A 25,718-nucleotide genomic window follows, 5' to 3' on the forward strand; every position below is an offset into this window, starting at 1 on the left:
ACCATGGTCCCCTTTTTCTTCTCCTCCTCTTCAGTCTTTTATTATGTAGCTAGCGGGGGCTGGCCTCAGATTAGTGATCCTTCTGGGACTGATTACCTGCCTACCTGGCAAAGGTGTTCAGTGTAGTGAGCATTGCCTCAGTGTCCCGGCCATCCCTTCTCTCATCTCAGGGGAATCTTCATTGCCTAGCATAACTCACGCCGTCCAAAGACCATTTGTTTTTTCCAAAGTTTATTAGGATTTTGAGCACAGGTCTAGCTATGTAGCTCCGACTGGCCTCAAACTCACCATTCTCCCCAATGCCCTTGATGTGCTAGCTCCTTTGTACACTTACCTTGTTCTGTTTGCTAAAAATGTGCAGTTTGCTCTCTTTTAATGCAGGCTAGAGTTAGAAGAACATCTCTTATTTTCAGGGCTTTTTGTTTTCTTCTAGTTTCTCTGTGTACTCCCACCTCCCACCCCCGATTGTCTTGGAACTCACTCTGGAGACCAGGCTGGTTCCAAAGTCATGGAGATTTACCTCTGCTTCCTGGGCAGAATCTGGGATAAAAGGTGTGCCCCGCCACCGCCACCACCACCACCACCACCACCACGACTACCGGCAAAGATTTATTTTTATGAGTAGGGAGTACTCTATCTGCATGTATACCTGCATGCCAGAAGAGGGCATCAGATCACATTATAGATGGTTGTGAGCTACCATGTGGTTGCACAGAATTGAACTGGGGACCTCTAGAAGAGCAGCCAGTGTTGTTTTGTTTTTGTTTTTCGAGACTGGGTTTCTCTGTAGTTTTGGAGCCTGTCCTGGCTCTAGCCTTGAACTCACAGAGACCCGCCTGTCTCTGCCTCCCAAGTGCTGGGATTAAAGGCGTGTGCCACCACCAGTGTTAACTGCTGCACTATCTCTCCAGTGCCAACACCTGTTTACAAGGGTTTCCACAGGCAGGACATAGAATGTACACCTTCTCAGTAAACTGCACACCTCCCTTACTCAATTGTTGTACCAGGTACTTGGAGTGATGGAGCAAAAGCAGCAGCTCCAATCCTTAGGAAATTCCAGTTGTAGGCAAAGACAGACAGCTAATCAAGATAGGGCCACAGTCAGCCAGGGTGGCAATGTGAAGTGCTCTGAGGATGTCTGTTACCTGGGAAGTTGCCACAGCTCCCCTAAAGGAACTGTTTTCATAGCTTAGCTCCTAACAAATGCTGAGATCTGTGATATAGTCGCCATTTCACAGGCAAGAAAACTGTCATCTTGCTGGGCAGTGGTGGTGCACGCCTTTATTCCCAGCACTCAGGAGGCAGAGGCAGGCGGATCTCTGTGAGTTCAAGGCCAGCCTGGTCTACAAGAGCTAGTTCCAGGCCAGGCTCCAAAGCTACAGAGAAACCCTGTCTCGAAAAACAAACACACACACACACACACACACACACACACACACACACACACACAAAAAAAAAAAAAAAAAACAAAAAAAGGAAAAAGAAAACATCTTAAATGGACCCGATATGAAAACTTCAGGAACTCAAAGCAAGGCGGGGGTGGGAGGATGATAGTTAAAAGTCTAAGAAACTAGACTCTTTGATGGGGACTTCCTAGCTGATCACACAGGGTCCTGCTATGTAGGCTTGGTGAGCCACAGCAACTGGATGCTTCCACACTGATGAGGAGCTCCTACGGGAGGGAACCTGTGTAGAAATGGGTAAGAAACTCAGGATGCTGGGCAGAAGGGAAGTAGAACAAAGAATCCTGTTGAAACTGACTCACATCTGTGATTTGTTAGAGACAAACTATAGAACCTGGAGAAAAATGAGTGGCTGGCATTTAACTACACTGTAAAACCCTTTTTATATAATAGCCTGGAATCCTAACACTTGAGAGGTGAAGGCAGGAAGATCAGGAGGCCTAAGCCAGCCTGGGCTTGAGACTGCTTAAAAACACCAAAGCTTCCGCACCCTACAGGGCATGAGGAAGCTTTCAGGACCCACATACTTTTCTTCTTGACCCCGCTCATTTCAAATGTCTCCACGTGGGGCCTTGGAGTAACAGAACCTCATGAGGGCACTCAGACCAGCCTTCCAAAGGGGACTTAGGCTATGGCCAAAGGTAGCAAAGGTGGTTTCAGCTATATGTGACTAAAACCACATATAGCTGAGCAGGTGTTACAGATGCATGGTTGAAGACCAGTGCTTCTTTTTGATTTTGAACCAATTCTTGAGATTACAAGTTAGCAATTTCAAAGCCTCAGACAACCACAGGAGTTGTGATAACCTTGGCTTGAGACCTCCAGCCTGTTCCTGATGAGACCCCAAGTTAAAGCATCCAATTTGCGGTGTAATTTTAAAAAGCAGATGTCTACCAATTATCAACCAGTTGTGTTGGATGAAAAAGTACGTATTCTTTTGAGCCTCTTTCTGCCCCCTATTGGTCCCTCCCCTCTCCAGTGTTTCTCCAGTGTCTAGCACAATGCCTGGGTGTTCCTTTTAAGAGTACCTTGGAGGGCAGGTCTATAACAGGGAGGTTACTAATTAGATTCATAAACCTGAACAGTTAACAAAAGTGAGACAAAGAGGTTCCAGATTTTTTTTAATTATCCCGCTTTTACACAAAACAAAGTAGAAGAAATGATTAAAACTGCCAAAGTAGTTAATTGGTAGAACATGTATTATTCACACACACACACAAAAAATTCCAGGTAGGAAGGCAGGCTTATTTACAAGAAAACATGTAAAATTAAGGTGGGTGTCATGAAACATTAAAAATAAACGAACAAACACATGCTACAACAGGTGTCACTGTTTACAGTGCTGGGGAGGTGAGAAAACAAGAGGCAGATGCACAAGGTTTAAGCTTCACAGATCAGTGCAATGGATCCACAAACTATGATACAGCTAGTTCATGGGTTAAAGAGTTGTTCCCAAATGTGTCCTATTTTGGCCCTCAGAGGTTCAGTCCTGAAGATTTCAACTGCTCTAAAAGTCTATCTAAAAGTCTACCTACAAAGCTTAAGGAGTTACAAACGCTACCCAGCTATGTCAGCAGTCTGTCTCAGCTACAACCCTGCAAGGGGAAAGTCAAACACCAGTGTAGACACTGCTTCCAGTGTAAACCCGGAGCCACTGAAATACAGCCAGCATCATGGCGAGGGGATTTCAGGACTTATTTTTAAAGACTTTTTATCTGATCTTAAAAATTAATGGATGGTCTAGTTTTTTACTGAGAGAACAAAAGAGACTTTTATATCCCTAGCTAGCCTTGGAGTAAAGTCACAGACATTTTATTTAAGTCAGCTGAAAATCCAAAACAAAGAGAGTGCTAAGATTTTCAAATACAATGTTCTGGAAGATTATTGTTCAAAAGCTGTTCAAGGACTAACCTGAAGCAGCACGAAGGGAATGAGGTCGGTCTAAATTGGCAGATTCCTCATCTGAACAAAGGGGCAATGCCTCCTAAATCTGCTACATTTCATACACTAGGGTGTGCAATTTTATCCTATTCCGTGGGCATTCTCCCACTGTGGAAAATCAGGAATGAATCTTAAGTGGTCTCTTCATCAAAAGTGGTCACTTTACTCACAAAGACAAGACAGCTTGTTAAGCAGACTGTGGAAGCAGACAGTAGAACCAGCTTCCTGTAGCCACAGACCACTACCTTGAACACAGCTAAAGCGAACATCAACAGTTACCCAAAATCACAGTTCACTGGACAAAAGAGCAAAGTTCACCACCCTAGGATTTTAAAGGAAGTTGTCAAAAAAATAAAAGTTCAGTAAAACGAGTTCTACTGATGAGAATGCACCCAGCTACACCTGGCTAGACACAGCACAAAGCCTGGCCTGTGTGAATCTATTAACAAGGGCAGAGGGAGGGGAGCAATGGGCCACTATAACATTTTAGTATCCAGACAGCGCGGCACAACTGTTCCCAGGGGCAGGGCGCACTCCACTGAAGCCACATTATTCGTTTTTCTTTTCTTTTTGCTTGAGAAGCTTGTTTATCTCCCTTTTGGCCATTCCAATATACTTCAAGATGATTCCGTGTTGATTTAGTCCAGGAAGCAACAGCACAAAAGTCACTTGAAATAAAGAAATGAAGTTGAGGAAACAGAATCTAACTCACAGTTGAAAGCAAGTACACTCTGGAGAAGTCATAGGAGACGCACTGGCCCACAGGATCCCGTCCCAGCACACCTTCCCACGGCCTGTGCATTCGTGCTCCAGTACTGCGCTTCCTACCCACTACTCTTCACCTCCCACAGGGCGTTGATAAACTCCCGCCGAACAAGGGCCAGACTTCTTTAAGATCCTTATGTAATCACAAGTGATTTGCTTAAATGCTGACTATGAGATTCTGAGCCTGGAGTTATAGGCCATTGTGCGCCAGCATGAGTGCTGGAAACTGAACCAAACAAGTGCTTTTAACCGTGGAGCCCTATCTTAAGTCCTGACTTGGATTAATCTCTTTGTTCTTGAGAAAAGATCTCATGTAGCCCAGGCTGGTTTTGAATTTGACATACAGCACATACCTGGGAATGACTTTGGACTTCTGCACCTTCTCCATCTAGGTCCTAAGTGTTGGATTAGTTTTGTCTAATACTGGGTATCAAACCTAAGGGCTTGGCACACACAGGGCAAGCACTACCAACTGAGCTATGTCCCCAGCATGGCTGGAGTCCTCAGTCGTCACTGTGCTACACTTCCACAGGTCCCGGGAATACCCATTTCTCTACCTGCTGACCACACTACAGTTAGACCTCCCTGCTAAGATGCACATGTGATGTTTCCTCAATGACTTACCAATCAGGTAGGTGAGAAGCAGGTTGTGAACTTGCTGTCCCACCCAAGCGACGGCAGCAAGAGAAATGATCATGGTCATGAAGTACTGTTAAAGAAAAGAATGAGAACTCGTCAGCTCTAAGCAGCAGATCACCAAGGGCAACTCTGCGGTTTGCTGCATCGCTCCACACTGCGCACAGTGAGCAAGCATAAAGGCTTTTCTCCCCACTCTACAGGACCAGAGCACCATGTTCCACTCCAAACACACAGCCACTGTGGCCTTAGACAGCTTTCCTTTAGAGGCTGGAAAAATAAGATCATTTCTATTACTTTTCTTTTATAGAATGTAGATACATTCCCTCTTGGCATTACTGTCTATACAGATTAATGCTTTGAAATGTAAACCTTTTCAGTTTACAACTTTCCACCAACACTAAAGCTAAGAGACGAGAACATGTTTTTATGTATTGTCTTTTACTTCAGCATGAGGAAAAAAACTTCTCTCTACTATAATAAAGTTATATACAAAGATAAATGTTACCTTTCAATGGTTTAGTCTACCACATATAACACTCATGAATATATGTAGGCATTACAACAAAGGATAGTAGGTATTGAATTTCATCCCTAAAAAGGCTGTTACTAGACTGAAATCGCCGTAAACTCAGTATTTTGGTTCACATTTTAGTAAGTTAAAAAAAAAAAAACCACAAAAACAAAATACCATTTTAGGCTTTTCTTCCTTCAGCGAAAAGAGGCGTTTCCACCAGCCCACAGCTCTGCGTCGTGTTTTTACGAGATTACTGCAGATTTCATGAAATCTTTGCTGTTGTTCGGTGGTCCTAGAAAAGAGAGTTCTCTTTTTGTTATAAGTAAATGGCGATCATACAGTTTAGTTATTAATTTTCCTGAGAGAGAAATCTCGCTCTGGGTGCCCCTGAACTCACGATCCTCCTGCCTTAGCACTTTAAGGTGCTAAGATTATAGCTATATATGAGCCAATGACTGGAAAAGTTAAAACTCCTGATCATTCTGCCTCTGCTCCTAAGTGCTCAGAACACAGGTGGGACCTCCACACATCTTCTCAGGAAAGGAAAAACAATGGGTCAACCACTGATTGCAACTTTTTAAAAATTATGTTACTTTTACTTTATGTGAGTAAGAGTTTTGCCTACATATTTGTCTATGATGAAGGAGGGTCATCTGTCTAATGTGTTACTTTCATTGGTTAATAAACTGCCTTGGCCCTTTGACAGGACAGAAAATTAGGTAGGCGGAGTAAAGAGAACAGAATGCTGGGTAGAAGGCAGTGAGGCAGCCGCCATAGAGCCAGCCGCCAGGTCAGACATGCTGAATCTTTCCCGGTAAGCCACCACCTCGTGGTGCTACACACATTATTAGAAATGGGTTAACCAAGATGTGAGAATTAGCCAGTAAGAAGCTAGAGCTAATGGGCCAAGCAGTGTTTAAAAGAATACAATTTGTGTGTTGTTATTTTGGGGCATAAGCTAGCCAGATGGCCGAGAGCGGCAGGAAAGCAGGCCTGCTCACCTCCTCACTACATGTCTATACACATATAAAGTGCCTGGTGCCTATAGAGGCCAGATCTAGAGGGTGTTGGATCCCCTAGAACTAGAGTTATACACAGTTGTGGCTACTGGGACTCGAACGCAGGTCCTCTAAAGGGGGACAAGTGTTCTTAACCTTTGAGACCTTTCCAGCCCCTATCTTAAGACACCTTTCACAGAAAAGGAACATCTTTTACATAAAGTGTGCTCATGCATATGTGTGTGTGTGTGTGCGCGCTTGGGTATGTATACATATTATGAATGCACAACATGGTATACATGCAGAAGTGAGAAGACAACCTATGGAAGTCATTTCTCTCCTTCCACCATGTGGACCCCAGGTTTCAAACTCAGGTAATCAGGATTGGCGGCAGGCACCTTTACCAGCTGATCCACCTCACCAGTCCTTATGTACTAACTTCTTACAGATTAATGGTTCTAAGCCACATTTGATTAACTACAGAAACAGGAGTCAACTTTTATGAGCTGTATTCACGATACAAATTTGGTTTTTCTATTTCAGTTTTTTTTTTTTTAAGATTTATTTATTTATTATGTATACAACATTCTGCCTCGATGTATGCCCGCACGCCAGAGGAGGGCACCAGATCTCAGTACAGATGGCTGTGAGCCACCATGTGGTTGCTGGGAATTGAACTCAGGACCTCTGGAAGAGCAGGCAGTGCTCTTAACCTCTGAGCCATCTCTCCAGCCCTTCAGTTTTTTTTTTAAAAAGAATGTGCTTGTCTTTCTTTTTTTAATATTTATTTATTATGTATACAATATTGTGTCTACATGTATGCCTGCAGGCCAGAAGAGGGCACCAGACCTCTTTTTTTTTTTTTTAATTATTTATTTATTATGTATACAATATACAAAGTCTGTGTGTATGTCTGCAGGCCAGAAGAGGGCACCAGACCTCATTATAGATGGTTGTGAGCCACCATGTGGTTGCCGGGAATTGAACTCAGGACCTTTGGAAGAGCAGGCAATGCTCTTAACCGCTGAGCCATCTCTCCAGCCCCCGGCACCAGACCTCTTTACAGATGGTTGTGAGCCACCAAGTGGTTGCTGGGAATTGAACTCAGGACCTTTGGAAGTGCAGGCAATGTTCTTAACTGCTGAGCCATCTCTTCAGCCCCCTTTAGTTTATGTTTTAGCTCCAAGTGAATTTTGCATTGTGCCCATCAGTGCTCTAAGCAGCTGCATCAGAGTTATCTGAGTAGAATAATTTCTATACCAGGTAAGCAAGATGCTCAGAAGATAAAGATGCTACTGTCATGCCTGGTGACCCAAGTTCAATCCCCAGCACCCACATGGAATGAGAGACACAAACTCTGGAAAGTTGCCCTCTGACTTCCACATGCGCACATGGGTAAGTGCATGTGGGTGGCAAACACACACACTTGAGCACATGCGAATGCACACACAGAGAGAGACAAAAACGAAAGAGCCCAATCCAAATTCCTTATAAACTCAGCTCCAGTGAGAGAAAATGCAAACACCAAACAGAACGGATAGGCCTCTAGAAGAAAGTCATTTCTAATCTGTCCCTCCGCTATTTTTGTGGCACTAAAAAGGTCCAGTACTAAAAAGGATCAATGCTAAGAACCATACTGCCCTCTCACCTGCTAGCCGGTAAAATGCAGGAACAGTCGGAGGATTTCACAGAATACCCAAGCTGCTCATGGTCAAGGCTACACTGTGGTTATAACATTCCTTCTTTCCCACATCATCCATAATCAAAACATAAACCTCATCACATGAATGCTATTTTTTATGATTTATTTTTATTTTATGTGCATTGGTGTTTTGTCCACATGTGAGTCTATGTGTGTTAGATCTTGGAATTATAGACAGTTGTAAGCTGCCATTTGGGTGCTGGGAATCGAACCTGGATCTTCTATTTATTTATTTATTATATATACAATATTCTGTCTGTGTGCATGTCTGCAGGCCAGAAGAGGGCACCAGACCTCTTTACAGATGGTTGTGAGCCACCATGTGGTTGCCAGGAATTGAACTCAGGACCTTTGGAAGAGCAGGCAATGCTCTTAACCACTGAGCCATCTCTCCAGCCCCAAACATGGATCTTCTAAAAGTGTTCTAAACCACTGAGCCATCTCTTCAGCCCCCATGGATGCTATCACTACCAAACTTCTGTTTATCTCTCTGAAGACTTTCCTCCAGAATTATGAGTTAGTGAACTGCTGTCTGGGTTAATGTCAAGGCCATAAACTTCCCCAAACATAACAGCATTAAATACTTCATGGTGAGGGAAAAGCAATTTGAATAACAAATCCTAACACTGACCCATTATTTTTTAAAGAAACATGCTTACTTAAACCATATTTTAAGCTAGCTCCCCAAATTATATGAGCTTGTTCTTACAGATCCAGAAGGTACATAACAAAGGCTCTCCTCTTTACAGATTATATAACTTGCTGTCATTTGGAAACACAAAAAAAATTAAGGGCACAGGCAGAATACCAATCAATTGAAAATATCAACTGACAGAGAATAATCTATTCCAAAATCTGGTTCTTTTCATTATGTATGGTTTTTCCTTCCTCTAGCAAAGAACAGAACTCAGGGTACCATGTGTTCTGAAAAAGCATTCTTAATACTGAGCTCTGAGGTATCCAACATTCCACTGGAATTTCAAATAGTTACTGTAATCCTTAACCACTTAACTATAATCTTAGGAAGTCCTGGTTAATCATTCAAATAACGGTAAAAATGAGATCAACAGCTCATGTGTAGCCAACAGTAGAATCTCCTCTTACCTACTCACAATGGACTTGGTCAACTACCCCTGCACTGCCTCAATGCACTAGCTCTCTCAGCCTTCAACACAACATCCCTCTTGGTTTGTTTTGGGGAATGTAAAGGAACAATGGTTGTGGCTGTGACAGGATCTCTCGGTGTAGCCAAGACAGGTCCATAGCTTGTTATGTGTATAGCCCACTCTGGGCTCATTATCACAATGTCTGTCATCCAGAGTACTGAGATTAGCGGTGTGCGCCAACCCACACAGCTTAAAGGTCCAATAATGTCTAACAATTAGAGGCTTTTCTGTGTTGGAGGAAAGCTTGTGAGAGGACAGTGTATCAAGAGAACCAGTCACTGACCTTGACAAGCAGTTGTCCTCCTGTGTACAAATGAGGACTCACACACACAAAGAGACACATTTAAACAAACTTGAGTTCAAGGTCCATTGAAGGAGCTGGCTTTGCTGGCAAAGCAACATGTTGCAGAGACTGGTGACTGGAGTTCCATTCCCAAGGTCCGTATGCGGTAGGAGAGAACAAACTCTGGGAAGCTGCCCTCTGAGCTACACATGCATGTTAGCACATGCACCCATCCCCAAATAAATAAACAAATAAATGTAATTTAAAAAAAGTTCTGTAATTCTTATTTAAAACAGCACCTTTAAAAGATACCCTCGCCTGCTGGACAGTGGTGGCGCACACCCTTAATCTCAGTGCTTGGGAGGCAGAGGCAAGCAGATCTCTTTGAGTTTGAGACCAGTCTGGTCTACAGAACTAGTTCCAGGACAGGCAGGGCTACACAAAGAAACGCTGTCTCCAAAAACCAAAACCAAACAAACAAAAACATATTAACAGGAACAATAATAAAAATAACAACACACTTTCTTTAAGAGGATAGTGGTAGTGCACACCTTTAATTCCAGTACTCAGGAGACAGAAGCAGGTAGATCTCTGAGTTCAAGGCCAGCCTGGTATACAGAATGAGTTCCAGGACAGCAGTGCTACATAGAAAAACCCTGTCTTAAAAAACCATAAAGAGAAAAAAACCAAAAACAAAAAACCTCACTCTAAGTGTAGAAGTAAAATTGAATAAACATCAACAGATAACAAAGAAAGCAAGTTTTTGACCAAAGTGACATACAAGGACAATAGTACTGAAAATTCACTCATTTGAATTCAGCTAAGAAATTCTTCACATAAGAGCAATGACTAACTCCCAGCCGGTGTCTGATGGTTATAAAACAGTCTTCATTAAGCACAGTACACTAATCATACATAGCCACCTACCATTTATTAGAGCCAAAAATCCTTGGTGCTAGAATGGGAACAAGGTAGTCAGCCAGGCACAAAAACATAACAAAGCAGGAAACACCGGACAGCACAGATGGATCGAGATAATAGATAATCCTGTTAAAAACAAAGAAAATTAACCAGTTAGAAAACCAGTAGTCATTGTTCCTAACCAAAGGTGTTTACTCCCTAGCCCACAGCCTCTCAAAGACGGGGCTGTTTCCTTTCTAATTCCCTCACAAGTGGATTTCAGGAGGCATGCATGTTGTCACAGTTATAGCAGTTAATGTCACCAGCAACAATCAAAACTCAGGAGTCCTCAATATTTATTAGGAAAGAATACAAAGGAAGGGTGTTGAAACACAGAAGTTTGAATGCGCAGGATTTGCTCAACTGTATCAGATTACAACTTTACAAAAGGACTACAAATTCTAGAAACTGGGTAAGCTGCTTGCAAAAAAGGCATTCCTTTTGGATTATGTATTACAATAGCGTCTCTAAGCATAGGCTAGGAGCCATCTGAGCACTTAGCAATAGCAGCCCTCACTTACAGGAACAGCAGGGAAACCACGCCCGCGATGGCAGGTGGAAACCAGGCTCTTTCCCAGCGAAGGACTCTGTCAGCCATCAGCATCACTTCTCCCCATCCTTGCAGCTGCTCTTCCAGACCTGCAGTCTCCACAGCCTACATGTGGTCAACAGTGCAGGGTGTTACTTTACCAATCTCAACACTTAGGTTGCTAAAAGAATAAAAGCCTTCCAAGGCATCAGCCCGCTATCTTAAACTAGCCAAGTCATGAAAAACTGCAATTTTGGCAACAAACAAGAAAATCGTCAGGTGGCAGTGGCACACACCTTTAATCTCAGCAGGCAGATCTCTTGTGAGTTCGAGGCCAGCCTAGTCTACAGAGCAAGTTCCAGGAAAGCTCCAAGACTACACAGAGAAACCCTGTCTTGAAAAACCAAAAAAGAAAAAAAAAAATCTGTGGGTGGGAGAAAGTCCAACCTCTCTTTAATGGTCACTTTAGCACTGGGCTGTGTCCATGAAGTAACATAATACTCCCAAGGCTTCACAATGTGGGGATAAACATTTCAATATTAATAAAAGTGAGCTTACTATGGTTAACTAATATCCCCAATTCACCCACAGTGTCATGCGGCAGTGCTCAGAACACTACTAAATTGGATCCTCTATCGTTCGCTCATTTCAGGTGGCTGGCACTGTCTGTTGATTGGTCATTTATTGATTTAGGCCTTTCTAAATCCATCAAGAAAACAGTCAGTCCGGACAATTTCTAAAATAGCCCTTTGTATGCTGGAATTACTCCAATGTTGGCATGGCAGTCACTGTGGAATTAGAAAAAACTCCTCCACTCAGTTATGTGAGGCACTTAAAGTCCTTCACAATGGTTCCTCATTGCTGACGGTGGAATCATGGCTAGGTTTCAAATTTCTCTGCATATTTGACAGCTGGTCAAAAGCACACCTTTAGGGTGAGCTATTGTGACCTAAACCCTTCAGGGAAGGAAATTAGAACAAGAAGTTGCTCAGTCTGTGTAGGGCCCTGGATTCAACCCCCAGGAACACACGGAACCCAAGTGACAATATAATAAGCTTTTCACAAAGGAATATGAAAATGATAGAGCACAATATGGACTTGGACTACTTTTAATTAATATAAAATCTGTGTCATAAGTACTTCTGACTATATTACATGCTTAATACTGATATCAACCCAAACTAGAAATTCTAAACATTTCACATGCTATACTTCAATTCATGCGCCTCAAAACTGGAAAAGATATTTTTACAACCTCTATTTAGGATGAGGAAACTGAGACAAAAAGGTAAAGATAATATATCTAAATCCAGGAAATATAAGATTAATGGCCTTGCTCTCCTTAAAGTGATATTGCTTTGATGGAAACAGTTGTTCGTAATCAGGTCCTCTCCTGTGGTAATTTCCTTTAGTATCAATAAATCCTCTTACTGGATTGTTTGCTGGTGTGTGTGTTATGTAGGGGGAATTTAAGAGTACAGGGCAAGCATCTCTATTGGATTGTTTGTTGGTGTGTGGGGTGGGAGGGTGGGTGTGTGCGTAGGGGAAATTTAAGGGGACAGGAAAAAGCGTCTCTAAAACAGCAATGCAAAGTGAAAATCCCGCCCGATCCTCTACTGTCCTGTAGACACTTTTAGCTTGCTGGCTTTTAGGCTCTTAGACGTGCAAAAGCAGAAGCTACAAGCTGGTAGTTGCTCTTTTCATTTCTGATATGTGCCGTCTTTCCCTGGCGAATGACAACAGAGAAAACAAAAGGATCTCTCATTCTTGCCTAGGTGATGCAGTTATATTTGTAAAACTAGCAGGACCTGGTGATGCACAGCTGTGGTCCCAGCACTTGAGAGGGGAAACGGGAATAACAAATGCAAGGCAAACCTCAATACATAGGTCAGAGCCAGCTTGGCTACATGAAACCTTGGTCTCAAAAAAAAAAAAAAAAAACCAAAAATCTGTAACGAAGCAAATGTGCCCTCCTCTTATACCACCTCGTACAGTTCCTTCAGATCCGTGCTAATCATTCTAAAGTGAGCCCCCTCGCCAGTTCCCAGATAAGTGCCAGGACCTCCCACTGTCCTTTCCGCTGAACCCACTTTCGGCTTCCTGCGGTGAACTCGCAGCGAGCTACAACAAATTCTGTGTCAGCGATAACTAACTCTGTAGCAGCCCTTTGACCCTCCACCTTCGCTTAAGTTTTGGGCGGAAAAGAAGCCCTCATACAAATAATCTACCGAACATGAGATTAAAACCCAAGAGGGCGGAACAGGTAGATCTCCGGCCTGAGCCCCGAGCGTTAGACAAGGCCCCTGGCGGCCGAGTGCCCTAACCTGCCACCCAGGTTCCTTCTTGCCACGGCCCCATTCTCACACTTCCTCACTTGCGGTCCCTGCCTCATCGTGCATGGTCCAGGAAGGACGTTGGGGATCGGCAGTAGAGACCGCCACAGTAGAGATGGGCAGGGAGCCGCAGGATCAGGCCTGGCAGCTCCCTGGAGGCACCGAGACCAAGAGGCCTAACCGGAAGCGCCGGGGACAAGTCAACGACCGCGACTCACCAGCATGTTGCTGCTGCGGTTATCCCCTTCCGCCATCGTTCTGGACGCGCGGTCTCAACGAGCAGAAGACACTCAGCGCCGACTCCCGCAAGGCGACCGAAGCGCGAGGGAACGCCCCGCAGCCTGCTTATATAGGCCGGCTGCCTTTCCCCCGACAGCCCTCGCGAAACTCGCTCCTCATTGGGCAGAAGGCACTCCGGCTACTGGGCGGCCAGGCCAACCGGCAGCCAGCGCATGACTTGAAATCCAGGTCAAAGGAGAGAGAAGCTGCGCGGAGCCGAAAGACTCGGACCAATCAGAGTTCAGGGGTGTGGCCCGCTGGGGGCGGAACGGAAGGAAGCGGTTCAACCGCCGTCTCTGGACGCTCGCCCTGCTAGATCAAGGCCGCTGAGGCTCCTACTGCTTGACGGGAGTGGAGGCTGCGCCGTGCCCTGCGTCGGAGGCTGCAAGGGCGGAGGACGCTTTAGGATCCTGTGGCACCTGCTAAGATTTATGACTGGAAGGCTGGCGGCCCCCATGTGAGAACTGCTGCTGCCATCTCGCCAGCAGTAGCAGGCCCTATGAGAACACGGAAGATGCACAAACTCTTAAAGACCTTTTGCAGTCAGTTTTTTTGGGGAAATAATAGTTGTGGCGCACTTCAGGTAGCTAGGCGAGCCCATAAGATGGAGGGATGTATAGGTGGATGAGTAATTCAGATGGAGCGCTTCACATTGATACGGGCTAATATGTGTGGGAGGAAGCTATGTAAAATACTGACCTCAAATATTTTACATCTAGGTTATTTTTTTTTTTAAACATTTCGTTCTTTAATTACCAGGTTCTTCAGTTCCTGGGAGGTTTTGTAAAGAACTTGAAATAAGCCCGGCCCTACCTGGAGCATGATGGTTCTATAAAAGGGGCATACAATTTGTCACAGACCTTGTGGAAAGTACTTGGATAAGGTACTAACTAGCACAACATAGTTATGGCTAAGAAGCTTGGGTGAAGTGCTGCTTCGAAGAATTGGGGGTGAGGGGGCGGGTGATATGACTAGATCGATACAGAAACCTTAATTGGAGAAAACTTGGAGCCTAGAGAATTCTCTCCACCTCAGTATTGGGAACAAAAGGACCCGAACAGCTGCTCCACAGGCTAAGCAGTGAGGGGCCCATAAGAGAGGCCGGAGTACAAATGGGCTTTAGAATCCACCATTTCTACCCTGGGAACTTGGCTGTTGCTTCAGAAAGCTCCGGAGTTTGGTCGTTGTTTCCAAACGTTGGTCCAACAGCAGTTTCTCTAGAGCGCTTTGTGTGCTGTTCCCAGCCCTGATCCAAACGGCCCAGTGATTAAAAACACCTACGCTTTTGTGCACAAGAGATTTCTGTACCAGATAATGAAGCCCTTACCACAAATCTTCCTCAGAACTCTGGCACAAGAGAACTTGCCACACACTCTCTTCCTTCAGAGCTTTCACTCCCAATAATGGTTGCCAAAATTACGCTACATACATTCCCTTTTGTCTTTCAAGACACGGTTTATCTTTGTATCCCCGGCTATCCTGGAACTTGCTCTGTAAGACCGGGCTAGCCTCAAACTCAAGGGATCCACTACCTTCGCCTCCCCTAGATTAAAGGCATTATTTTTTTCCCCCTCCAAGACATGGTTTCTTCTCTGCGTAGCCCTAGCTGTCCAGGAATTCACTCTATAGACCAGGCTGGCCTCGAACTCAAAGAGATCCACGGGCTCTGCCTCCAGATTGCTGGAATTAAAGCCATGCCCCCCCCCCCCCCGCGCGCACGGATTATCTAAAAACTTTACTAATGAAATAAAATTTTCTCTGTTCAAAAGCAAGTAAAATATTTGAGAATTAAACATTTTTAATTTTGGGAACAGAAAAAAAACTCTGTACCAAAACAAATTTTCTGGGATCCACTTCAATAAATTCAGAACTTAAATACTGTATCTTTTAAGACTTGAACCTTTATTTTTTGAAAAACAGGTATTTCATACAATCTTTACCATGTTAATGCAAAGTAGGCATGTGTTTTTTATTTTCCAAAAGATGCATCATGGACATTTTCAGGAAGCTGGTGTGATTTATTCAACTTTTAAATCTTAAATACAAGCACGAAATTATATCCATCAGGAGGCATTACAACTTAAAAAAAAAAAAGGAGGAAGGAAAAGAAAAAAGAAAACATTCTGTACAATGTTACCAGGACACGGAAGATTCAGCTCAACTCAACTTGCTCTAAGGGTATTTATAAACAACAACAAAAAAGAACCAAACATGAAATGTGATGTGGCTGCCACCAAGGGACTTGTAAAACTAGAAAAATAAGCAACACGGTAATCTGAAACAGGAGCTGAATCAAACATCAGGAAAAGGGAAAACAACCACTGTTAATCAGCCTGTTTGGGGAGGGATCTGTTTCAGAACAACATCCAGTTCTTTACCTTCTTCAAACACCCAGCTGATTTTGAACTTTTAACATTAGCACTAAATTTCTCAGTGCTCCCATTTCTCAAGGGTTCTCTACATGGTTGCCCTTTTTAACCCAAGCACAATCTGTTCTTTTTAAATAATAATGTTATCCAGGCCCAAAAGCAGGCAAAGTACAGTGAACTGCCTTCTCTTGAATCTTAGCAGAGCGCTGTGATTCTCACTAATACCTCTTAGAAGATCTTCCTATCCTACCCAGCTCATTGAAGATGAGGACTTCAGTGACTAGTGCTTTTTGCCTCCTTGATTTCTGGGGGAGGGTTCTAAATTACTGGCATTTTATAAATTTAACGAGATATAAAACAATGTTTTCATACTCATCTGAACACGTGAAAAAATGCTTCAGTATGCTAGTTGTAAGGGGGAGGATGTATGTAGCTCAGGAAGAGCGCTTGCCTAGCTTGTGCAAGGTTCCATCCCTGCACTGCAGGTAATCCAGCTAACAGCAGCACAGCACTGACATCTGCTGTATGAATAGGAGTCACAGGCTAGTTGTAGGTGTATTCATTACTAAGAAAAGAATTGGGAGAAAAGAAGAACCAGCTCCTTTGATTTTAGTACTGCACAAGTAAGCCCCCGAGTATCTACAAAAAGGTGGAGGGAAATAGGCCAGGAAGACTCTGATTTAAAGTACTGCCTATAATACCCCAGATTAAAAAGGACCTAAGACTGAACATCAACTTTAATATTTGGCTGTACTTGCATTGCCCTGCTTGGCATTTTATTAAATGGCTCTTTCCTTAAATTTCACACATCGGAACAACCACAATTAAACAAAAAACAATGCAGATAACACCAAACATTGAACAATATTAAGAAAACTATTAACTAAGCTTAGGTAACAGAGGCAAGTGTTAAGGGCAAAGTGAAGGGAATTTTTTCTTTGTATTACAAACTCTCACCCTGAACTTGAAATTTGAACGCTGAATCAGTGATCTAAGAAAGTAGATCAAGACTTATCACTTTCACACAGAAATCTCATACCTATTTATATATATTAAAAAAAAAACCCTCACCACCACCACCACCGTCAAAAAGTATCTAGCCATCTGTGTGATCAGCTCCATGACCAGAAACAGAAACTAAAAGACACTTTGGTAAAGGAAGAAACAGTTTCGTAAGTACTAACTTAGGCCTCCACAGTTTGGTAGTGAAATCAACTAAAACCAGACTAGCTAATTAAAGACAAAATACATTTCAAGGGTACTCTGAATTAGAAGAGGTTGTTTGTATGGTTGTTCTGTACCCTCTGAATGTTAAAGGATGGGGAGAAGGAAGATAGGCAATAGGGAGTAGAAGGGTAAGGAGTAAGGAGAAAAAGGTTGGGGAAAAAGAGAAAATATCCCTGGTTTTCCACAGGTATTTTGTCATCAAAAGACATGTGACTTCAAAACTACAGCACTCTACATGATTTAAGACATTCCCCCAATGGCCCTATTTTTTCCACTTGAGACTTCTTACAGAAGTTCAACCTGGCAAGGCTATCTGCACAGGAAGCCAAACCATACAGATGAGGGTTCCGTCCAGAGCACAGTGAGCAGCAAGCCTTGAAGTCCTTGGTTGCTCTTATCTGTCCTATAACCAAGAACTACTCTTCTCTCAGGATCAGTTTAAAATAGATAGGTTGGATAATCCATCAGAGGCACATTTTTTTGGTTTTTTTTTTTTAAGCTGTCATATTTTTGCTTGGTTTAAGTTGCCAGATACTTCTGATGCCCAAAATCATGAGAAATAAAATTCACCTACTACCAAAGCGGAAGACATTTCTGATCACTACCACAAACTACAGGGTATGTGAGTATGAACTGGTTTTATCATTATGATAAAAGCTCTTCCCGGCATGAAGCATCACTGAAAATGACAAGTCTTGAGAGAACAAAAGTTACTAAAGTACCGTTGCTCTCAATGCCTCTAGGGAAGAAAGCAGCATGCAAAATACAGTATGGCATCAATAATCCAGCTAGGCTGTTTTGTGAAAATAAGGCTCAAAATCAACAAAATCAAATGCAATGTACTAAGTTCCTTGTCATTGGACAAATGGAAATTCAAAACAGCATCTTCCAATACTCATAATTAAGAAAGTGCTGACACTGGCATCCATCTCGTGAGGATTAAACTCGTAGCAAGCAGAGAAGAGCCCAGAGCCACATGGAATGTTTCCATAGGCCCTTTCAGGCTTGTGCACAGAGGCTGGCAAATTAAGTGACCACTGCACTAGTTGCTAAAATGCTGGGAAAACAGACTCAAAATACTGTGTGTTGTTCTGTGTTGATATGTGACTTTTAGCTCTATTATGGTCACAACTTCTATCAAGGATCAGCAGTGAGTACTGAACATGCTAAACTGAAAGATGTCTTGATCATGACTCACTACACTAGTTACTCAACAGTAAGCTATAAACAAATGATGCTGAAAAGTAAACAGAACCCTCACAGACCACCAGCTGAACTAAAAGATACTGGTGGGCATCACTTCTCATGCTCCCAAATGCCAGGTAAACTAAAGCACTTTTAATTTACATCTTAAATATAAAATAAAAAAATTACACTTTGTAAATTAAAAGTATCAAATGAGAAAACTGAATTAAAAAACATTTCACTCTACCTCCTCCAGAACACTTTATTGTGAACCTGTCATCAACAATGCAAACTCCAATAGGTTCTCTATCCTGGTTGTTTAAAAGGTAAAAGATTACATCAGATCAGCTACTTTCTATGAAAGAAACTACAGCAATCACAGAAGAGGGAAAATTTGAATGACCTCCAAAAAATGCACACTGTAAGCAGAGGGGAGTGCACATGAAATCAGTGTCTGTTAGACTCATTACATTTGGATGCACAGTGACAATTCTGGAAACTGTACATGATAAGAGTCACAGATATGACTGAAATAACCAGAGTTACATCTTGTATGTGATGATCGGACCTTTAAACAATCCTTAAATTTCCCATGTTTTCATTGGATTTGGAGAAGCTCCTGTTTCAGTCTCCAAATGTGGTAACGAAAGTTTATGAAGTGTAAGGATTGAAATAAAAGTGAGTCTGACAGCTGGCTAATCTACCAGAGCGGGTCAATGAGGAGCTGGGGAACAGGGAAAGTGATGGGGAGGAGTGGGATCCATGGGTGCTTTTCCCTTCATTTCAGAAGTCAGTTCTCTTCCAATGTAGTGTCTGTTACATTGCTCTCCTTTTTTTTTTTTTCAGTCCATTTCTGAAATTCATAACAGCATAGCCTTTTGGTACTTACTGGTCAACCCAACCAGTACTGTTGCCAAGCAACAAGTGTTTCTTGAGAATCTGAATGCATCAACTCTTCCGTGGCTGTGAGTTCTTCGCGGCTCCCCGTTTTCTCTTGTTTCTGAGCGGGGTTTGTTTTCCTGGATTGTACACACAGGGTCAGGTGGAATGGAGTTCCAAGTCACTCTGTGCTCCGCAGCATCCCGATTTCTTTCTCACATAACCTCCTGACACGTTTGCAGCTGTTCTGTGGCAGAAAGACAATCTCCGTGTGCAGGCAGTGAGCTTGCTTTCTTCACCTTTGACCCTGGCCATGGTGTTGGGCGTATCCCTGAGTGCAGCTGTCCTGCAGGATTCACTTCCTAGTACACCGAGATTTCCTAGGTTTCCTCAGAGTAAGCCCCCAGTTGCATCACCACCGACTGTGATGTGGCTTTGGATGCCTGAGGCTGAGTTGATTCTGGTGGATGTCTGACCTCGCTTAACCAGACTCATCTACTGTGTTGCCATTCACACCCAGGCTGTCCAACCTTCATACAGCTGAGCCAAGTTATCTAGATTAGTTGCTTCCTTAATGACATAGTCAACCTGTGAACATAGGTAGGAGAGAAGTGAAACCACTGAGAATTGCAAGGTCAGTTTATATTCCAATTGTGTGAGTTGTCTCCAAGTAAACGCTAGTCAACCCAATCACCCAAAGAAAGATTTGGCTGAAACATGATAAAAAGCTGATGTTCTCCATGACCACAGAAAATCCACAGGCTGAGTGTCTTAGGAAAGTCAGAAGCCTTAGAGAAGCATAGCTCTCAAAAGCAGCCTACTCATTCCCCACCATTGTTTGTTCTCAGGGTTATACCATGAAATGTTATTATGTGTAGAACAAAACAATGACAAAAGTGAGTGCAAGAAATAGTCTAGGTAAGAGTATGACTAGCTACACTTTCCTGTAACTTTGAACAGCTCAGTGGTAAAGTACCTGCCTAGTGCCTGTAAAGATCTATGTTCAATTCCCAGCATCTAGGAGTGGGAGGATGCCATACAGACACACACAACTAATAATAGGGAAAAAATATGGAAAAGAACACACATTCGTGTGACATATTCGTGGGATTAAAGAGTCTACACCTCCAAAAACTGTCGTCATCCTCTATCTGAAACTTTCAGAATCTTTAAAGTAAGAATTAACTTGAGTTTGGTGGATGATTAGAGCAGTCATATACCTTAAATTTCTTTCTTTCTTTTTTTTTGGGGGGGGGGGGTTCTCTGTGGTTTTGAGCCTGTCCTGGATCTAGTTCTTGTAGACCAGGCTGGCCTTGACCTCAGAGATCTGCCTGCCTCTGCCTCCCGGGGTGCTCAGATTAAAGGTGTACACCACCACTGTCCGGCACACCTTAAATTTCTATGGAAGACGTTGCCTGAAAGGAAAGTCCTAAGTAGTAAAGAGTCAAGTCATGAGCATTTGACAACTCGAGAACAATGTTACTAATAACCTTCTGACTCCTGAATGTAGGTTTAGGGGCTGATTCCTCTTTTTGTTACAGAAAAACAAGAGAAAAGAGTAAGAGAGAAAAACAAGAGAAAGAGTAAGAGACTGTGCATGAGCACAGCAGAGGACATAAGGAGGTCAGAGGACAACTTGAGTGAATTGGCTTTCTTTATTCCACCATGTGAAACCAAGGATTGAAGTTAGGTTATCAAGCTTTTGTGGCAAGTACTCTTACCCACTGAGCCGTTCTGCTAGACCGAGGACCTTATTTCTTGATTAAATAAGGAAACGGGTAAATGAGATCCTTGAACCTACCAGCAGCATTATAACAGTTTAAGCTTAAAAAATAGTCACCTGCTCAGCAACTGACATCCTCCTGTTTGGATCAACATCTCGACCCTCTAGCTTGGCTTTCACTCTCTTCCACACACTCACTGCATAGGAGTTTCTCTCTTGTACAGCTATAAGGCAAAAACACATATTAGTCAAGCCAATCTTTATTTAATATAGAATTATAAGGAATCCATATTCTAGCTGATTACCTTTCCCTGTTTTAGGATCTCTGACAGCCTTTTTGGGACTACAAGCAATGCTCTTGCCAGTTCCTGGGATGGTGCTTGGTGGAGTATCTGCTGATGTAGCCAGATTTTTCTGAATCAGTTTTTTAGCATTCTGAGACATGACATCAGGCTGAGTCTTCTGGCCAGTGTTACTCCGGACAGCTACAGAGAAAGAATTGGTGGCTCAATTTGCATGCAAACAGAAACAGGGGTGGGGGTGGCAGCAGCACACAAACAAGGGGTTGGCCAATAGCAAGTACTCCACAGTACTCAAGCTTGAAAAGTTTATGGTAAAAGTCCTTATCCCTTGACATAACAATTATGTTCCTAAAAATACAATTTCTCAACAGTGGGATTCTCAACAGATGAATCTGAACAACATAATGATCTTCACTACACAATGATAAACAGTGAATCTCTAGGGCTCACTGGTCAGCCAATCTGTGAACCCAGGTAAGGTGCAGTGAGAGACCTTGCCTCAAAAAACAAGGTACAGGGCTGGAGAGATGGTTCATCAATTAAAAACACTGGCTAATTTTCCAGAGGTCCTGAGCTCAAATCCCAGCACCCACATGGCATCTCATAAATGTAACTATCTAGTTCCAGAGGATCCAATACCTTCTTCCTGCCTTCCTTGGCAATATAGGCAGACAAACACTAAAAATTAAAACCTTTTAAAAAAAAAGTCAGGCAGTGGTAGAGAACACCTTTAATCCCAGGACTCGGGAGTCAGAGGCAGGCAGATCTCAAAGACTTCAAGGCTAGTCTGGTCTACAAGATTTAGTTCCAAGATGCAAAAGGCTGTTACACAGAGAAACCATGTCTCCAAAAAAAAAAAACACTCTCCCCTCCAAAAAAAAGAAAAAAGAAAGAAAACCAAACCCACCCACCAATGTGCATGCATGCGCGCGCGCGCGCGCACACACACACACACACACACACAAACACACCACAAAAAGTGTTCCTTAATGATTGGGGCTGGGAAACACAGTTGAGCAGTTTAGAGTACTTGCTGCTCTTATAGGTGTTCTTGTTCAACTCCCAACATCCATCCACACGGTGGCTTAAAACTATTGGTAAATTGAGCTCTAGGATAGTTGACTGACACTCTCTTCTGAACTCTTGAGGGCACAAGGCACCTATATGGTGCACAATGCAGGCAAACCATTCATACATTAAATTTAAAAATCATAAAGGCAGAAAAAAAGCTTCCTCATCACCCTCCTAAACCACTCCTCCCAACCAATCTCAATTCCTCTGCAACTCTGTCAACTACACAGAGTGGCTCTCTACCAGAGACATTATAGTCACTACACATAACTGGGACCCATGTCAGCGTACCACTCAACCTCATGGTCAAAATTTCTTCTTGCAGTAGATGCTTAATTAACACAGAGACCCACAACTTAACATTAGAGAGAAACTTTAGAACATTGAACCCTAAATGGGATATCTTTAACACACTTTTCCCTTCAAGACTCAACAATCTATGTAGAAGCAGAAAGATTTTGAAAGCCAGAGGTGGTGGTCAACAGCGTTTTCCAGACACAACAAGACTGGTAAAACAGATTATTTCATGTGGTTTTCTTCTTCTTTTTTCTGTGTGTATTTTGTTTGTGCTTCTAAGACAGGGTTTACTCCTGTAGCCCTGGTCATCCTGGAACTTTGTAGACCCGTCTGGCCTTGAACTCAGAGATCTGTCTACCTCTGCCTCCTGAGTGTTAGAATTTTGCTTTTTAAAAAGAGAAAAAAAAAAATAAGACATTGGGAAGGAAGGAAGAAAGAAAGGGAGGGGGGAGGAAATAAACAAACAAACAAACAAATAAATAAATAAATCTGGGGGAAGTTGAAGTAGGAGAAAGACCATGGCCAAAATATACTGGAGTAGAAGCAGCAGCAGCAAGGCTACACCTTAAATCCAGTTCCCAGGAGGCGGATGCAGGCAAATCTCTGTGTGTGTTCTAGGCCAACCAGGCTTAGCAGTGAGATGCTATCTTTTAAAAATAAAAAGTATCCTAAGTATTGGGTTGAAGAGATGATTTAGCAGTTAAGAACACTGACTGCTCTTCCAGAGAACCCAGGTTCAATTCCCAGAACCCACATGGCAGCTCACAACTGTTTCTAACTACAGTTCCAGGGGACCTGACACCGTCATGTAGACATACATGCAGCCAAGAAACCAATGCACATAAAAAGGATGGATGGATGCATGGATGGATAGATGGATGGATGGATGAAGATGTCAACATAGCTTGATATACTTTTAGGACATTAATTAATTTTACATTAAGCCATTACCAATTTAACATTAACTGGGAAAATCCAACAGAAAACCACACTCACAAAATGATCTATTGTGAATATATTATTATTTTAAAAAAATGTAGAAAAAAGGCCAGGTGGTGGTGGTGCACGCCTATAATCCCAGCACTCGGCAGGCAGAGGCAGGTCGATCTCTGAGTTTGAGGCCAGCCTGGTATACAGAATGAGTTCCCGGACAGCCAGTTCTCTCCCACAGAAAAACCTTGTCTCAAAAACAACAAATAAATAAAATAAAATAAAATAAAATAAAATAAGAAAGGAGGGGGGAAACCCTACAGATGCACACAGTAGCTTTCACGGCTTACTTTGAAATGAAAGATTCCAAACAGATTTTTCTATTCTAATTCTACTATTCTAAAGTACAAACAAGAAAAAAAAGTTAGATCTTAAAATTAAAAGTCTGAAGCCGACTTCAGAAGTATATAGTAGACACCTTCAACTACAGACACTTGGGAAGCAGAGGGATCTCCAAGAGTTCAAGGGCAGTCTAGTCCACATACCAAGTTCCAGGACAGTCACAGCAATGTAGAGATGTATCAAAATAAATAAAAAGTGAAGAAGTAAGTAAGTAAATAAAAAAAAGAAAGTCTGAGACCATTTAAGTCCCAGATTTGCAAGCCTCCTGCCTTGGCCTCCCAAGGACTGGGATTATAGGCATACACCACCATACTTGACCTTAGCTATTCTTTATAAGGAAAATTAATCCATTTACTTTAAATTCAGAACAATATAAAATTCTTATTTTAAATATAGAACAATATTAAATTCTATTACATTTGCTGATTGTTTTCTTTTTCAGTTTGGTTTGTTTGTAAAGATTTCATTGGATTTTGTGTGTGTGTGCGCACATGCGCGAGTGTGGATGTGCACGTGCCTGCGCACCCAAAGAGAGCAGAGTGGGCACTGGATTTCTTGGAACTGGAGTTACAGGAAATTTTGAGTTAGGAACTGCTCCCGTCTTCTGCAAGAATGGTAAGCACTCACTAGTCTTTTGTCGTTTTTTTTTTTGTTTGTTTGTTTGTTTGTTTGTTTTGAGACAGTCTTACTATTAGGTCAGACTGGTCTTAAACTCACAATCTTTTGCCTCACTCTCTCCAGCACAGACATTAGAAGCATGTACAAACAGGCCTAGCTCTTAAGATAAAATCTTTCTTTTTTTCGAGACAAGGTTTCTCTGTATAGACCTGGCTGGCCTTGAATTCAGAGATCCTACCTCTGCCTCCAGAGTTATGGGATTAGGCATGTGCCACCAACACCACCCAGCTAAAATAAACTTTTAAACCACCACCATGCTTAAAGAGTATTTTACAATACATGTATTTCTGTTATTTAAGTTCTTTTAATAATAATTATTGAGCCTGGTTATATGACAGTGTTAAAGACTCCTTTAAAAGGTAGTGACTATAAACACAATAGACCTTCACCCATCCCTAAGCACCTAAACCTGTATGTATAAACTGTCAACATATGAAGATTGGCCTCTTTCGTACCTGCAGCAAAGGATGGCTGGTAAGTAGCAGATGATGTTGGACTTGAACATTCGTTTGCTGCGTCGGTGACTAAGGGTGATGCAAAACTCACTAAATTATTATAGATACTGAAATACAAAATTTATGAAACATTTATTTATGAAATGTTTTTATCAGGTAACTATTTACAAATACATCAGTAAATACTTAGGCTTTGCTTCTACGTCATGAGAGTTGACCCTTACCTCTGGCTTTGTGTCTTCAGTTCTTTCAAGGTTGGAGTGATTTCCTGCAACATTTCAACATGTTCTTGACTTCGAACTTGACCCATGGCCTGGACTAACGTGAACAAAACTGTCTGAATGTTGTCTTGCCATGATTTGTATTCAGCCAGGAACTGTCTGACACTGCTCTCATAGGGGATATCTTCAGCATCTGCCAGAGCAGCCTCTTCATCCTGCCACCAATACACAATCCATTAGTAACAGACTTGTTTGTTCAAGCAATCCCTCTCAAAACAGTCAGTCACCTTGTGATCAAGAGGTAATAAATGATCTAAATGTCACTGTTTGATCTGCCTATTATATGTCAGTTTCTTATATTTACAGGATCTTTATTTCTAGTACCAAATAAAAAGAAATGATGCTTC

The 25,718-nt window shown here is 42.5% G+C and overlaps 2 protein-coding genes across 5 annotated transcripts in view; both read right to left on the reverse strand.

Moving 5' to 3' along the window:
• Positions 1-2,567: 2,567 nt before the first annotated feature.
• Positions 2,568-13,917, reverse strand: Arl6ip1 (ARL6 interacting reticulophagy regulator 1). The gene is made up of 6 exons (XM_075971998.1): positions 13,512-13,917; positions 10,953-11,086; positions 10,399-10,518; positions 5,497-5,614; positions 4,794-4,878; positions 2,568-4,072 (listed from the first exon to the last, which is right to left on the reverse strand). The coding sequence occupies exons 1-6, from the start codon at positions 13,545-13,547 to the stop codon at positions 3,954-3,956; spliced, it is 612 nt and encodes a 203-aa protein (XP_075828113.1). The 5' UTR covers positions 13,548-13,917; the 3' UTR covers positions 2,568-3,953.
• A 1,536-nt stretch (positions 13,918-15,453) lies between these two features.
• The window catches only part of Smg1 (SMG1 nonsense mediated mRNA decay associated PI3K related kinase), a 105,184-nt gene continuing 94,919 nt past the window's right edge, over positions 15,454-25,718 (reverse strand). For all 4 annotated transcript variants that reach the window (XM_075971995.1, XM_075971993.1, XM_075971994.1 and 1 more), the window contains 5 exons: positions 25,315-25,526; positions 25,091-25,197; positions 21,261-21,440; positions 21,073-21,179; positions 15,454-19,820 (listed from right to left, as the gene is read on the reverse strand). In XM_075971995.1, coding sequence (XP_075828110.1) covers positions 19,743-19,820; positions 21,073-21,179; positions 21,261-21,440; positions 25,091-25,197; positions 25,315-25,526 — 684 coding nt within the window. In that variant the 3' untranslated portion in view covers positions 15,454-19,742. The remainder of the gene's footprint in view (positions 19,821-21,072; positions 21,180-21,260; positions 21,441-25,090; positions 25,198-25,314; positions 25,527-25,718) is intronic.

This window comes from Microtus pennsylvanicus, chromosome 5, assembly GCF_037038515.1.
Source record: "Microtus pennsylvanicus isolate mMicPen1 chromosome 5, mMicPen1.hap1, whole genome shotgun sequence".
In the NCBI taxonomy this organism is placed as follows: Eukaryota; Metazoa; Chordata; class Mammalia; order Rodentia; family Cricetidae; genus Microtus; species Microtus pennsylvanicus.